A 15,840-nucleotide genomic window follows, 5' to 3' on the forward strand; every position below is an offset into this window, starting at 1 on the left:
CAGGGCAGAAGATTCTTAATTACACTGATTTCCCTATGGGTAACCCTGGACCAAAGCCTGGAGTGCAGAATGGGTGTAGCTAGCCGAGGTCGTTTGAAGTCTGGTTAGTGACTGTGTGGAGGAGATGTCAGAGAAGAGGAGAGGAAGAGGCAGGCTTTAAGACTCAGGGGAAATCTCTCGTTTCTGTCTCTCTCCCCCTCCCCCTGCTCTCCCTCCCCCTTCTTCAATCAGTTTGTGCTACTCATCAGATCAGGATAGCAGCTTCAACGTGGAGATACATCTCCAACTCTCTGATGTACCAATGCAGGGGATATTTGCCAGGCACACAGAGAGACAGCTGCACTGCTACAGCGGGAAAGGAATGTGAACTCAAATAAAGAATGAACCGGATTGCCACTATTGTGTTTCTGGTGCAGCTGTTGCAAAAAGCAGAGGGGCAGGTCTTCCCAGGTGAGTTCATCGATTCTTCACTTGTTCTATAGGCAGCTCTCGTGAAGGCTTTCAACTTAACCGGGGGCAGGGAGTGAGCCCGCGATGAAGGGGTGGCAATGCGCTGCAATGTGTCTGCTGGGGGCTGGATTGTGTGTGGACATTCTGTCCGGGGTTAAGTTTGCCTTTTTGCAGTGATTTGCTTGCTTTGCTTTGATCTTCGCGTGCATCTTCTCGGTGTGGTGGGTTAAATACAAGAACTGGAAGAGAGCTGGATGCAATGTATTGAATTATGTGGGATCTGCTCTACCCTTTCTTCTACCCTTTTCCATCTCGAGCTTTTCTTCTGAAGGATCCTGGGCTGCAAAGACTAGATTTGTCTCTTCAAAGCCCAGTGGATGGCAAGGAAAAGAGCAATCTTATGAAAAGTCCTTTAGAATGAGGGTTGTCTTCAAAGTCATAATACTGCCTCAGCACTAACTCGCTCTTTAAAGGGTTTATTTCGTTTGCTTGCCTCCACGGGAGATGTAGGTTTTATATACATGTGTATTCTCTCTCTCTCTCTCTCGGGGAGGGGTATGTTTCTTTAAAAGTTGTGGCTGGTGTGAAATGAAAGCCCCCCTTTCATGCTTGGAGTCAAGATAGTTGAGTCCTTTTTATAGTAAACAGTTGTTTTGAATCAAAGGCAAGGGTGAGCCTTAGGGGAAACGTGCCCCCTCGTTGCAAGGCACTATACGGTACCTTTAAACCAAAGTCGGGCAACACTTTTTAGAAGTTCAATGGCAGCTTTGCTCCCTGCCCTGCAGAGTTTGGATAACTTTTTCTCTGGCTGGCTGAGGTACTTGGACTTCTTCTCACACTTATGAGGGATGTCGGTTATTTGAATCTGTAGGGAGAGTGTTTTAGAGCAGAGACAGTGTGTAGCCTAATAGTAGCTATCTATCTCTTCCCCTTCCCCCAGTTCCTTAGGTACACCTGGAATTCCTTCAAGGTGATAGGTGTCCATTGAGCTAGTTTTCTGCCTCTTTCTCCATTTTGCAGGTAGATCAAAAGGGGGGGGGGGTGATTTCTACTTTCCCTGGTGATGTTGAATCAAAATTCTTTGGCTTCAGTTAGCAAATCTTTAGAACAGACGCACACACCCTGCCCCTCACCCCGTATTTAATCTTTAAGATGAGTAAAGACAACTTCCCTGCTCCTAATTGCCTGTGTGGACTGGAGATGATACATCTCACCCATTGAGGCTTGGCTATTTGCATTCCAACCCTTCAGCAGGGGTGCCCAGGACGCGGAGGGTTAGTACTCCTTACATGGTGAGGAATTAAGATGCTAAGGGAGATCAAATGACTTTTATCCGGCTGCTTTAAGATATACATTTTGGGCCGCTGCAATCAGACCCATGTGTAAAGCTGAAATAAAAGTGGGTTTTTTTTTTCCCATTGCGAAATCGTTTTAAAGAAAGTTTGGCGTGAGTCTGGGTGAGTCGGTAGAAGAGCTCCCATTCAGCTCTGTGAGGTACAGGAGCAAATCAATCCCATGCTGTTTAATAACAAATGTATATTTAGATTGCTAGGCAACGGTCCATGTTATCAGATTTATTAAAAACCACTGGGAAATGTAACCAGGCTAAATAGCTCCTTTCATGAGTAAAACTATATATGGAGCTGATAGTTTTTTTTTTCCTGTTTTTGAAATACCCATTTTTAATGACTGTTCTGAATGTGATTTCAGGATATATAGGATTGGGGTTGACATAAACTGGGGCTAGACCCTAGGCTTGCGTTCCCCTTTGAATCACTTAGCTCGCATGCTTAGAAAAAAAAAAAGATTTTCGTGGAAGGGAGACGTAGGTATTGGAGCGAATCCATGATACCGTAAAAGGCGCAGAGCAAATGGCTAATCCTTTCCAAGCCAGGATGGAAATATTCCATTATCATTGTTAGCTAAGTGGGGAAGCTAGTGTTTGATCTGCCTGATTGTTAATGTCAACTTTCACCTCCCATTTTAATGCCTGTCTTGCTGTTCGGAATGAGAAAATGATCTTATTAACACATAGAAATATGACAGCCGAGCCACTTCCATGAATGAGGTTATATGGAAAGTGTTGCCTCTTTTTTGATTACATTTAGCGGCTGAGTTCTTAATGCCCTGTAAGCAATTTGCACAGCTAATATTCTGAGAATAAAAGCAAATGTGCAGAATGTCCACGCACCCTGCCCCTCTGTTGGATTTCAATTAAGGATCAAGTTGTGGGAAAGATTCCGGTTGTTGTATCCAGTGCACTTCTGCCGTCTTCCATCAGATGGTGCTGTCTTCATAACTATTCGGATGCAAATACCGCTTGACTACTAGCTGATGGAACGATTTTTTAATGCTTAATGTGTTTATTCAGCAGCCTTTTGTTAAACATTCTGAAAAGTCATTGTGCGAGAAATGGGCTGCTTTTGTTTGTTTTTTCTGTATGGGAACACATGTAAAAAGGGGGAAGCCAAGAGTTCAGTGTTCAAGGCAAAACAACACTGAATCCCTTCCTGTCGTGCCGACTTACTTTCCCATGCTGCACCATAAAACTTAGTATCAGAAATACTGGTGGAAATATAACACATGGTTACTGGTTTCCTGCTTGTCCACTTGTTTGATACTGGGGGGCGTTTAAAATCCCTTTGTTGGCCCTTCTCCTTAATACAACTGTTGGGTTGCTTTGTAGCATTTTTCCTCCGCTTCTCTCACCAATTATTTTTAGTTGCACACAGTTTCGAACACATTCTTTTATTTATAACACTGCAGATCTGCTCTTGGGGTTTTAACCTCTCTTCTTGCTATAGGTTCCAAATCTAATTAATTCTACCTGCTTTTCACTAGAATACACAGCAGTAAAATCCCAAGTGTATCTAGCAACTGCTGATCCTCATTTCAGAAGATAAGGGACTTTCCTTATGGGGAAATACTTTCCCGTAAAATACCTGTGTGTGCACGGCACATTTTCTTCTTCTTTTTGACATATGGAATTATCCCTACAACTGTCTTATGCTCTTTGATATACTCTTCTTATTGCGTGTGGAACCCTGCAGATTTACAACCTTGAAATAACAACATTCAGGGAAAAACTGGGATAGTAGGTTGCATGGGGATTGTTCCCCTGAACACAATGGCCACATTAGTTTGACACTATTGTTTCTCTTGATGGCAATCTTGATTATATCACAGACGTCCTACCTTTTAGCTTGCTTTGCTATAGTGGAGCTCTTGAGCATTTGGACGTGTGTGAGGTGGATGTTTGCAAAGATTGATGTCAGATCATAAAACCAAAACAACCAAATGTTGTATTACAACATGGTGTATGTGGGGAAAGTGAAAAGGGGGGAGGCTGGAGAGAGATTTAGGGGTGATTAATTCATTTACTAGCAGATATGTAAGCAGATTAGTAAATTGACAGCGAAAAATGGATTTTACAGCATAAGCTACTCTGTGTGGCAATTGTTAACAATGTAGCCATTTAACTCACTAATCACTTCCCGCTCCCCCTGGGGAACTGTTAGCAGCACAGTTCAACTTTATTTTCCTTCCTGGCTGGCTTGATTTCTCTCCCCCACCCCCCAAATAAATGAACAATTTATATTAAACAAGGTGCTTTTTCCACAGCCACAATGAAAAATCTTTGTGTGGTAAAGCCCAGCTAGTTCTCAACCTCCACATCAGAACCTATTGTTTCTTTTGGAAATGCCTAACATCATCTACACCCCACTCCAGCCTGTTTCATTCATCTTAAATTTTAATTGTAGAATCCTGCAGTTTCCTCCTTGTATAGTCCCAAATCCCTATGGTTTACAGTAATGTTATGGGAATGGTTTTGGACAATTACTGTAGATCTGTTCAGTCTACTTAGCCTTGAAGGATTATTCCCTAGATCAGTATCTCTTCATAATTTTCCTTGTACTGTCTTTCAACGCTCATTATTTTTATTTTATTATTTATTATAATTATTAAGAATGTAATGAACCATTTGCTTTGCTGCTGTGGTTATTTTATTATCTCATTAATAAAGAGATAATGAAAAGAACAATAGGTGAGTGTTGCTTTTTGAGCTGAATAGGATGCACTGAATATAAGGAAGAGTGTGGTTTTATATGGCTCTGAATACTAATGTTTGAATATTTTAACCCTAGGGGCTAAGTAAACACCTTTAACTCTGTTTGAAGTCAGCATAACTTGGCATTTCTGAATATCCGGCAAAAGGTGTCTAAAATAAAGCACCCAAGATCTGAGGTGATTTGAATTAATTATCTCTGGGATTATTCACTCATCTGAAAAATAAGAATGATACTTGCCTAGGATACTCCAGAAAGAGGTGTTCTGAGATCTGATCAGTATTCCAATACCTTCTGTGATCTGTGGCTAAAAGGAGGTTAGGGAGTGTGTATGCTTATGCAAAGTATTTGTACTATCTATAATAGGAGGCAAAGTGATGCATTTCCCTGTAATTCTTTGGATGCAAGCAGCTCCAAAACTGCTGCCTCAACTTTCTGTAATCAAGTGGTTTGAAATCTTGCATGTCAGCATAACTGCAGATGAGGACTTTCTTACTGAAAATCTGAAGAAGAGAGCCAGTTTCTCAGCCCATGGAAGTCTGGACACAACTGAAGGTCTGGTCTGGATTGCCCAATATGAGATTCCCTTCATATTTTTAATGCTGGCTTGAAAGTTATGAGTTTCACCTCCATGAAGTGTACAGCTCTTATATTGAATATGTTTGGCATTAGCCGACCTTCAGTTGTAATTCCAGAGTAGACTGCAGTGTGTCCTGATTTTACTGTACATCATAGCATTGATACTGAGCAGCACAGATGGGCTTATTTAAACTGGAGGACTTGAACCAAAGAATTCCTTTTCCCATTGAAGCATTCTTCTCCACCAGTTCTATAGCCTTTGCCAAACTTTCCGTGTGATAGCCTCTGGCAGCACATCTCATCACCATTTAAACTCTACTTGGGTAGAATTTCACCTGGTTGGCACCTGCTCCTTTCAAGACAACATTACTTTTCAGTTTATGCATCCTCAGCCTTTCTGGATATAGGCCTTCATTTTCTAAATGCCATTCACCCTCCACCTCCTTGGTCACTCCCTTGAAACATTGTAGAGCCCATACTCTCACTGGTGAAGACTGACTTACATGGTGAATGGGTCTGTGCCCATGAGTAAGGGCATCACAATCTGTCCCTGTGTCAGGGTGTAATTATATGTGTGGTGTAAGTCTATGATAAACTGCTGCTGTTCATTATTGCAAACTCTCAAGATTGTTTCTTCATGGTAATGAGACAACTTCTCTGTCTTAATCAGACCATACATCTTTTAATCTGCCCCACTGGTTTTTTATGTCTGATCAATGCATGCTATCTATCATATTGTTCTGAAATATCAGATAGACTACGGTCTGGCTCTCGGGGCATTATGCATTTTAGAAGAGAGATTATGATGAATCAGTTAAGGTATTTAAAGTCCTTTGGAAGATCTGAGGCACTAAAGAAGTAAAGTGTTATTTATTATCTAGCATTGCACTGGGGAACCAGAAAAGCAAGAGCAGCATGGACCTTTATGCACCTGTGAAGAAGGCTTAGCAAGCAGAGAGGCAGAAAACCCCAAAGAGAATGAGCCTATTTGACACCCGGTCTCCTCTGCATTTCTCATTCTTTTTTAATTAGTCCCTATAAATTAATTCAGGGCCAGCCACTTGGTTTCTTGTTTACTGCTGGGACTGTGGGCTTGGGACTTCAAGTAGAATCCAGATGAATTGTCTCACAGTTCAGAATGGTGCAGTGGTTATAAAATGACTGAGCTTCTGAACTAGTGCATGGATTATAAGGAGGTAGAGTCTGGCTCTATCCCTTGGTATTTTGAGTTCCATCTTCCAGAAGGGATGTGGAATTTGATGGCTGATGATGTGTGTGGCATGCACAGTCCAGTGAGGCTGCCTGAACGGCCTACGGTTCCTGGCTGAATAAAGATGTCCCAGGACATGGCTTTGAGCATTCTCTTTACGAAAAGTATCCCATGCTTTGTACTTTGCTGTCAGATGAAATTTCTTCAGATCTGACTTCACAAAGGAAACAGTGGAGTTTATCATGGCTGCTTCTCGTTAACAGCCTTGTCATGATCTTGGATTCACACCAAGATAGTGACGATATGTAAAATCTCAGGGAAGAGCTCCTGGCTGCAAGTGAGTTGGCTGCAGCTGATGCTTTTAAAGGTGTACATGGATCAAAGGCAAATCGCTAGCCTGTCTGCCCTCCATAATGTTGTAAAACAAAGCTTACTGTAGTGTTATCTTGGGCCCTGATCCTTCTCTCCTCTCCTTGAAGTTGTGGGGGGAGGGAAGAGGGGAATTCCATTAATTTCAAAGGGAGCAGGCCTCTGAATGGAACTTTGGATATCTTTGCTGGAATTTCATGCTTTTGACTCTTGCAATCCCACAGGGTTAGGATTTGTTGTTATTTAATTGCCTCATGTCACAATTCACCAGAATTAAAGCCAGGCACTCTGGTAATGCCAGCAGAAGACCCACAGATGTGCAAACAGGGCAGCTATATTTTGCACATTGATGTTCAGGGTTGTCTCTTATTAGTCAAAGCGGTGGCGTTATTCACACTTTTTTCATTATTAAAGGAAAGGATGAAAAGGGTGAATTCTCATAGGGAGTGTTTGAATGGCTGAGTCACCTCGCGGAGGCAAGAGGAGAGGGGATTGAAGTAACTGACATCTCGTAGACGTATGTTGGATTGGAATCACAGCAGCATTCACTATGTGAGCAAAGAGAGTGTTCCCATTAGCCAGATGGGAAATTGTTCTCCATGACACTTCATTTCTTCAGGACACAGATTTTCTGTCAACATTCACCCACTTACACGGTAACAGCATAGAGTTTATTTTGTTTTTTCGATATGGTTTGACATGAATTAAATGTTTTGATAAGAGTAATTATTACTTTCAAAGTTGTTTTGGAGGCCCTGTGACAGAGAGTCATGTACACCTGACACATCTGTTGTTCAAAAAAATCACTTGCTTCTTACTTTGAATCAAGGTATACAACCATCACTAAAGCCTAAAATATATTCTGTAGTTAGATGGTATCTGAATGTGCTAATCTGGCAAGTGGAGTTGCTACCTTCCTCTCAACACAGCATGTGTACGTGCATATCCCCACCCCATCCACAATAAGTTAATGCCCAAAAGTTTCCTTGCTGTGGGTTTTATTTTGCTGCTTAAGAACAATGGAGCACAAACATTACCTTAAACTGGCTATTTTTAGGTTTTGCAGGAAAGCCTTCCTGACTTATTCATGAGCCTCTTTTGTATGACTCTCCAAATCAGATCGGTGTTTGGATCTAATGAGACCTATCTGCTTTTCTTGACAGGCTAACCTAGTATCTCCCCCCTGCCCCCCGCCCAAATCCTAGAATGTGAAGTAATGACATTACCATGTGATCGTCCCTCTCTTTTACAGCAAGAGCTGAGTGAACATTCATAACAAATAAATTATTTGGTATACATCTCCTCTTTTCCTGTGCATGAAAGGTGGTAGAACTACAAGTGTGAACAATGGGTACTGGGTTAGATGAACAATTAGTTTGACCCAGCATGGCCATTGTTATGTTCTTGTTCATTGATGCAGTTCTAACAAATATACAAAATGTTTAGATGCATGCTTAAAAACAATACTGTGGGACGCAGTATTGATGCTATTTGGAGGTTTGTCAGCATCTAAACAAGATCTCCCACTTTTTGAGATTTACATAAGTCAGATGCTGTCTGTACTGATGAGAGGCACTGAAAGACTGGAGAAAAGCAAACATGGTACCAACTTTCGAAAATGAAAGAAGATTGATGCTCACAACTAACATCTCATAAAACTAACTTCTATCCTTAGCAGAATAATACTGAGAGGGGGAAAAAAAAATTCAGTGCTTTATTGTGCGAGGTACCCAGTTCTGTTGTGAGATGTTGCCTGTACCCTCAGCTCTCACTGACTTCAATATAAATTTTGGGTACCTGCCACCTTGCAAGATTGAGCTCCTTGAGAGTATTAGCAATAAGCAGTGTGGGTTTTGAATAAATCTTGTAAGGCAAGCCTGCTTGTCTACTTTTTTTGTTTTAAGGTACGAAGGCAGCACAATAGGTGTATTTGGATTTTAGTGAAGAATTTGATTCTTTTCCCCCATAACAATATTTTCAATTGTGTGAAGCTGTCTATTGGAATGCTGCAAAGAATACACAAAGGTCCAGGTCCTATGTATCATCTTCGTTAATGCTCTGGAAGAAGTAAACAGCATGTTTAATTAATTTTGCCAGATACCTAACTGGGAGGGTTGCAAACACTGATGAAGATGGAGAAATAATAACAAGGTGCCTAGAGAGGTTGGAATCATAGATAGAAAATAACTAAATTAGCTCCAGCTGGGGGAAATGAAAATTACTGTAATGTATCCATGGGAAACACACACTTATTTATATTCAATGTGTGGGTGGGAACCTGAAAGGTGTTAGTGCTGGAACTTAGATGTGAGAGTGCACAGCAATTTAGACATGACTATGCAATTCAATTTAGCTGCAAAAAGCAGCCTGTATAGTTTTAAGCTACATACCCAAGAGGGAAAAATAATCCTCCACTACGTGATGGTTGTGTCACTGCCCCTGAAAACATTGCCTTCAGCACTGGGAACCATGTTACCATAATGAAATTGAGAAATTAGAAGCTCTGAGTATGTCAAAATGATCAGGGGGCTAGACTTTTGAGGAAAGAGTAAAAGAACTAACTGTTTAACCTGGCTAAGTAATAGCAGAGGGTGGGATGGAGGGGGAATAACTTGGCAAATATTTGAAAGATCTGAACACCAAGGAGAGAGAGAATAATTATTTAATAGGCATGTAGAGTAACGGGATAACATTAAACAAGGGAAAACTTAGGCAAGGCATCAGGAAAATCTTGAAACTGAGGTGGGTAAGGCTGAGGTAGTGGCAACCCCACGGCTTGGGACATTTAACTTTAGATTGTTTGTTTGAAAGAGTAGAATATGTATGTCACAACCTAGTCCCAGATTTGGACCTTAGCGTCCAAAATATGGGGGTTAGCATGAAAACCTCCAAGCTTAGTTACCAGCTTGGACCTGGTAAAGCTGCCACCACCCAAAAAATTAGAGTGTTTTGGGGCACTCTGGTCCCCCCAAACCTTCCCTGGGGACCCCAAGACCCAAATCCCTTGAGTCTCACAACAAAGGGAAATAAACCTTTTCCCTTCCCCCCTCCAGGTATTCCCTCCCTGGGTTCCTGGAGAGATAAACAGAAGCAAACTCCGTGAATCTAAACAGAGGGATTCCACCCTCCCCGTTTCCAGCCTTGGAAAACAGAAGTACCGAGAGCTAATCTCTCTTCCCCCTCACCCAGAGGGAATGCAAAGTCAGGCTAGTAAATCTAACACACACAGATTTCCCCCGACTTCTTCCTCCCACCAATTCCCTATTGAGCACAGACTCAATTCCCTGGAGTTCCCCACTAAAGAAAAACTCCAACAGGTCTTAAAAAGAAAGCTTTATGTAAAAAGAAAGGAAAATACATAAAAATGGTCTCTCTGTATCAAGGTGACAAATACAGGGTCAATTGCTTAAAAGAAATATGAATAAACAGCCTTATTCAAAAAGAATACAATTCAAAACACTCCAGCCACTACACACATGTAAAATACAAAAAAACATATAAATCACTATCTGATCTTTTGTACTTACAACTGGGAAACAGAAGATTAGAAAGCAGGAACTAGAGAAATCCTTCCCATAGCCAAGAGGGAGATAGGCAGAAGACAAAGAACTCGGATACAAACTTCCCTCCACCCAGACCTGAAAAAGTCTGGTTTCCTGATTGGTCCTCTGGTCAGGTGCTTCAGGTTATTTTTTTTTCAGGTGAAAGACACATTAACCCTTAGCTATCTGTTTATGACAATGTAAAACAGGGAACAATTCTGCCCTTACTGGGGAATTAGACTGAAATATCTGCAATAACAAACCAGCATGGTTGAACCGTGAATAGAGAAGGCAAATTTAATGAAGAACTCTTCAGTGTCATTCTTATAATTAAGGGAGATTGGGAACAGCAAGAAATATGCTATTTTGTTAACAAATATGATGATGAACAACACCTTCCTGCTGTCATTTCAACTGTTTTAATTCACCTGATCTGAAGTCCACAGAGGGGACAGTGGGAGTGTGTCCTCTGACATCAGTAGATTTTGCATCAGGCCAACAATTTCCTTTGTATATCCACTCATGCACTATGTATCCTACATACACAGACTATGTTAAGGGAACATGTACACCCTTAATTCAGACCCCTTATGCATTATTACAATATCATCTTAATTACATGAGTACATAGTATTTTTTCCCACAAGCCCCCTGCCTCATTCAGTGCATTGGATGGACCTACTGTAGCGGTGAATCAGGGTTGTGTAGTGAAGGAGGCTATTGTCTGTAAGACCCATTTCATTTGTTGCAAAACATGGAAGCTGTGTAGTGAATGCAGCGATGATGGCAGGAAGAGAATGGAGAGTCCTTGTGTGATGCCTGGCAAGTCACTTAAACTAAACTTTCCATGAGTGGTCACTAATTGCGTGTTCCTCATTTTCGGGGTGCCTGGTTTGATACCTTAGGAGCTGATTTGCAGAAGTGCTGAGTGCTCACAGCTGTAACTGAAGTCAGTGAGAGCTGGGTTTGAACATATAAATGCTATATAATGTAAAGTCTTCTGAGGAAACCAAGGGGCCTCAAATTGGGGATCCAAAATTAGTGGACAGTTTTGACTTTCATTTCTTTATGCCTCAGTTCCCAGTCTGTAAAATGGGGATGGTAATGCCCCTCTCCTCAGAGGAGTGTCATGCAATTAAATTAGTGAATGCCTGTGAAGCAAGCACCCAAGAAAAACCCAGGAAGAAACGAATTATTCTGTCCTCAGAGCCGGATTTGAATGGTTTGTGGTATATAAGACATAAAATCCCACATTAAACAATGAGGATAAAACAGGATATTGAATTGCTGCTCTTTCAATGAGAACAGTCCATCCTGTACAATGAATGAGCAGGGCTCCTGTGGAAAAACTAGCAAGTGAGCATGTATTTAAGTACTGTATTAATGCCTACACATGTGGTGGGGATGGGGCAGGAGGTGATTTAATTAAGATGACATACGAAATCTTAATTCTGGCATTTCCTAATTTTTGAGTGCTCAACTTTGCAGCTTTAACTTTCTTTTAACATAGTGTGTTTTTTGTTTTTATAAATATATTTATAATATGATACATGAAGATCCTGTTCATTTTTAACTAAGAATTTTCTACATGACACCTCATAGTATGACCGTTTTTATATCCTTTGCCAACATCTTGCATGCAATTAATGTCATCCTGTGTTTTGTTCACCTTCGCTGCAATTGCAGAAAGCTGTAGGGAGAAAACAGGGCTACTGCAATTAAATTGAGCAATTGATTATTCAAATCCCATTAAAGAACAAAAAAGAAGCAAGAAAACGGATTGTGTTTGTTTCATCAGCTAATTCAAGAGGACTCAGGTCTTCAGAAAATTAACTCTAATTCTATTCCTTTTTTGTTATTGTTTTGAGCATTTAAATTATTGCCACAGTAAGGAGTGCAAATAATGAGTTATTTCCAAATTTGTTCTTTCTTTTTATATCCTCAGGCTCCCAATTCATTTCCTTTGTTCTCTTATTCTCTTTTATGACCAATATGTAATATCCATCCCTTCCTCCCTCATCCAGTGTGTTTCGTGTAATGCCCGTTGATTGCTACCATGTTATGTTCTAGAAAGGAGCTGTGTTATAGCAGCAGTGGGATGTGCCTGGTACTCTTATCACATGCACCTACTAAATATACAAATAAGTCCATGTCCTAGGGCCATAAAGGTGGTTGAATTTATTTAAGTATCCCTTCAAATTCTTCTGTTCACTACAACAATAGCAGTGGGGCTGGGGTTGGGGGCGGGAAGAGCAGAATGGATCCGAATTCAACAATTAAAGCATTTGTATGTAACTTTTTTTTTTTTTCCAAGCAAGATCTACTGCTCATGGGAAAGAAAATTTCTAGTGACTCCTTCACTAAAACCATATTTGTTCAGATACTGGGCTGTATTGTACCTCCTTTGTGCCACACTGTCAGTTCAAAGCGGCATTAAAGCTGGCATGACTAGCCATGGGAGGATCATTCCAGTGTAGGGGGAGCCTCTGATGTCGTCGAATTGCTGTAGCAGCCCTTACACTGCTTCACTACTCCTTGTTGGACCTTAGCTGCCACAGTTGCTTCTTGGAGTTTTGGGAAGTTTTGTTACAAGTTAGAGAACTCTCTAGTAAGATGTGGGCCAGTAATTTTGGTAACTTGTCTGATGCTTGCAATAGAGTAGATCGCTAAGGGTATGTCTACACTGCACTAAAACATCTGCAGCTGGCCTGTGTCAGCTGACTCAGGCTGTGAGGCTTAAAAATTGTGGTGTAGATGTTCAGGCATGGGTACAAGCCTGGGCTCTGGAACCCTGCCAGGCTGTGGTGCATGTAGATTTTTAACTCTTACTGCTACAGTACTGAACCCCCGCCCCCACCTTGCCTCAAAAAAAAAATGTTCCCTGTCCTCCGGTGGGGCTGTACAGACTTCAGACAGGAGTTGTAGCTGCGTGGAAGGGCTGGGGGGCGGGGCTGGTGGTGGTACAGCTGTGTCAGAGGAGCTGCCTGCATGGGCCACTGGCTCCTGGGAGCAGCGGCCCCACGCTCTGTTCCTTTCGGTGCTGGGGTTCCCAGGAGAACCCTGCGGTTCAGTGGATACTGACTTCTATCCACAGATATCTGCATCCGCAGGTATAAATTTGTATCTGTGCAGGGTTTTGCAATTAATTCTTGAAAATCTGTGTCTCTGGTATGCTGTACCAGCAATAAATGTCTTAATGGTATGGAGTACCTGACGTACCAGTTTACTTGCACCACTGCTGCCATGTGGGAGTGTCCCAGAGTCCAGGCTCCAGCTCAAGTCGGAATGTCTATACTGCAATTTTATAGCCTTGTAGACTGAGCCTCCATGAGCCTGGGTCAGTTAGCACAGGCCAGCTGCCAGGTGTGTTGTGGTGTAGGCATACTAAGGGATTCAAGGAATTGCAGTGGGTTAATACAGCCTCACCTCTGCAGATCTGGATTCAGCTATGATTTAGGTCACAACAGAAATAAAGAGTGTGGTGTTCTGGAGATTTGTCCACATCAGAACAATGACAATGCAACAACATCCATTCCTATATGCTTGATTGTCTTTCCATTCTGGAGGCCCAGGGTTGGAACAGAGAATGGTGGTGACTGAGAGGTACTAGTAGTCTTACTCTGTGCCTTTGAGAGACGAAGGAATGGAATAGCGTGGGGAAACGCAAGTTAGGATAAGTGAAATTTGGGGCATTTATAGGGTGCTTGACCTTGACCCCCACCTTTTAGTCTCATTATGAATACCTTTATGTTTAATTTTAACAGAATAAATATTGACTTGCTTCTGCTGTATTAAAATATTGTGCACCATTAACATCTCTCTCTTTTAGACCAATTGCCTTAATTCCAAAGATATCCTGGGGGAAGAAGGTAGCGTTCACACCAATATTATATATCACAACTAATAAAGTTCAAGCACATTATCTATAATATATGTAATTACATGGGGGACAACGATTAAAGAGTAATACATTCCAGATGAACATGAATCAAGATTCCTCCTCACCTCGCTTTTCCCAAGTCTCACTTTACAGTACTTCCCCATTAATTAGTCTTTCAGAATTAAGTCTATTACATCCTTCTCTGTGTTTCCAGTTTACTTAGGAGGATCAAAGATTTCTCTGACTTATAGTGCTTGGGTTTTGTAATCTCACGGGTGAAAATGAAACCTGGTCTTTTTTAGCTGCTTTTTCAGGTTTTGAAAAAGCAGCCTATTGAACATGGCATATACAAACTGGGTGAGAAGCATGCTTCTTCATAAGACTTCCTGTTTAAAGGAGTTTCCACACGGTGTGAAGCAAACCACAGTTGCATATAGGTAAGCAATGTTTAGAATTGGAAGCCCAGGTTTCTGCCAGTCTCATCACCTTCAGCAAGTAAATCTTTTTGCACCTTGGTTTAGCCTTTTGGAAATAGGAAATACATTGCTGGGACTTTTGTTTTTATTCTCCAACAGTGGTAAATGCTGGTTCTTCAGAAGAAGTTACAGGTCTCTGCTGATGTCCATGGGCACAGATCCAATGAAATCAATGGCGCTGAATCGATTGACACTAGTAAAAAATTTGGCTCATGAGACCCACATATTGCATCTAATCGTGCCATATTTTGTGCTGATGTGGGTTTTTTTCCTCATCTGAGCTGGTGATCAACTTATACATTGAAGCATGAAGGTCCTGTCACTCTGTCTTGGTGCTAGCATGGGCTAGAAGTTGTCTGCCCCAAAGATGGTATCTATAAAACTACAGAGAACTGGGAGGGATGTTTGGGGCTCGTCCTGGAATTTGAGGGTAGTCTGTGTGTTTACAGAGCTTACTTTAGGAATGTGCCAATTGTGCATGCACACATGGATCCCTCTTGTCTCTGTGGCCCTCAGAAGGCCAAAGCATCTGAGGTCAGAGTGACAATGATGTCTGTCAGCTCTTGCCTTTCAGACAGGTGGAAGATGGAAGGGAGGAAAACAGCAATAGCCACATTGGGAGCCACTGGGGGAGCAGTGGCAACTTCACAGGAAGCCTCATGGAGTGGGGAGCAGTGGAAACCTCTTGCGGGGGGGTGAGCACAGGAGCTTCACTGAGGGAACTTTATGGGGTGGGAGACTTGAGCATAAGTGTTTTGGGTGGGAAAGTGGAGGAGGGGGACTGAAGGAAATGAAGCTCTCCCATCCCCAAGAGGGGATCTTGCACTTCCTCTAACAATGTTAGAAAGGCCTTGGCTACACTGGCACTTTACAGCGCTGCAACTTTCTCACTCAGGGGTGTGGAAAAAAACACCCCCCTGAGTGCTGCAAGATACAGCGCTGTAAAGCACCAGTGTAAACAGTGCCACAGCACTGGGAGCGCGGCTCCCAGCGCTGCAAGCTAAACCCCATGAGGATGTGAAGTACGTACAGCGCTGGGAGAGCTCTCTCCCAGCGCTGGCGCTGCAACTACACTCACACTTCAAAGCGCTGCCGCGGCAGCAGTCCCGCAGCAGCGCTTTGAAGTTTCGAGTGTAGCCATACCCTGAGTTCTTATGTGTAGGACCCTGAACTGAGTGTGTTGTGTAGATGCATTCCCTCCCTCCCTTGGTGCAGAACTGTAATTCACTCTGTGAGGCTGGGCTGTATATGGCAACTGCTGCCTGCA

General features: G+C 42.1%; 1 protein-coding gene across 6 annotated transcripts in view; it reads left to right on the forward strand.

Moving 5' to 3' along the window:
- The first annotated feature begins 249 nt into the window (after nucleotides 1–249).
- PTPRT (protein tyrosine phosphatase receptor type T) overlaps nucleotides 250–15,840 on the forward strand; it is a 739,839-nt gene continuing 724,248 nt past the window's right edge. For all 6 annotated transcript variants that reach the window (XM_030533365.1, XM_030533367.1, XM_030533369.1 and 3 more), the window contains exon 1: nucleotides 250–450. In XM_030533365.1, the coding sequence (XP_030389225.1) occupies nucleotides 381–450 (70 nt within the window). In that variant the 5' untranslated portion in view covers nucleotides 250–380. The remainder of the gene's footprint in view (nucleotides 451–15,840) is intronic.

Source organism: Gopherus evgoodei, chromosome 14 (genome assembly GCF_007399415.2).
Source record: "Gopherus evgoodei ecotype Sinaloan lineage chromosome 14, rGopEvg1_v1.p, whole genome shotgun sequence".
Taxonomy (NCBI): Eukaryota; Metazoa; Chordata; order Testudines; family Testudinidae; genus Gopherus; species Gopherus evgoodei.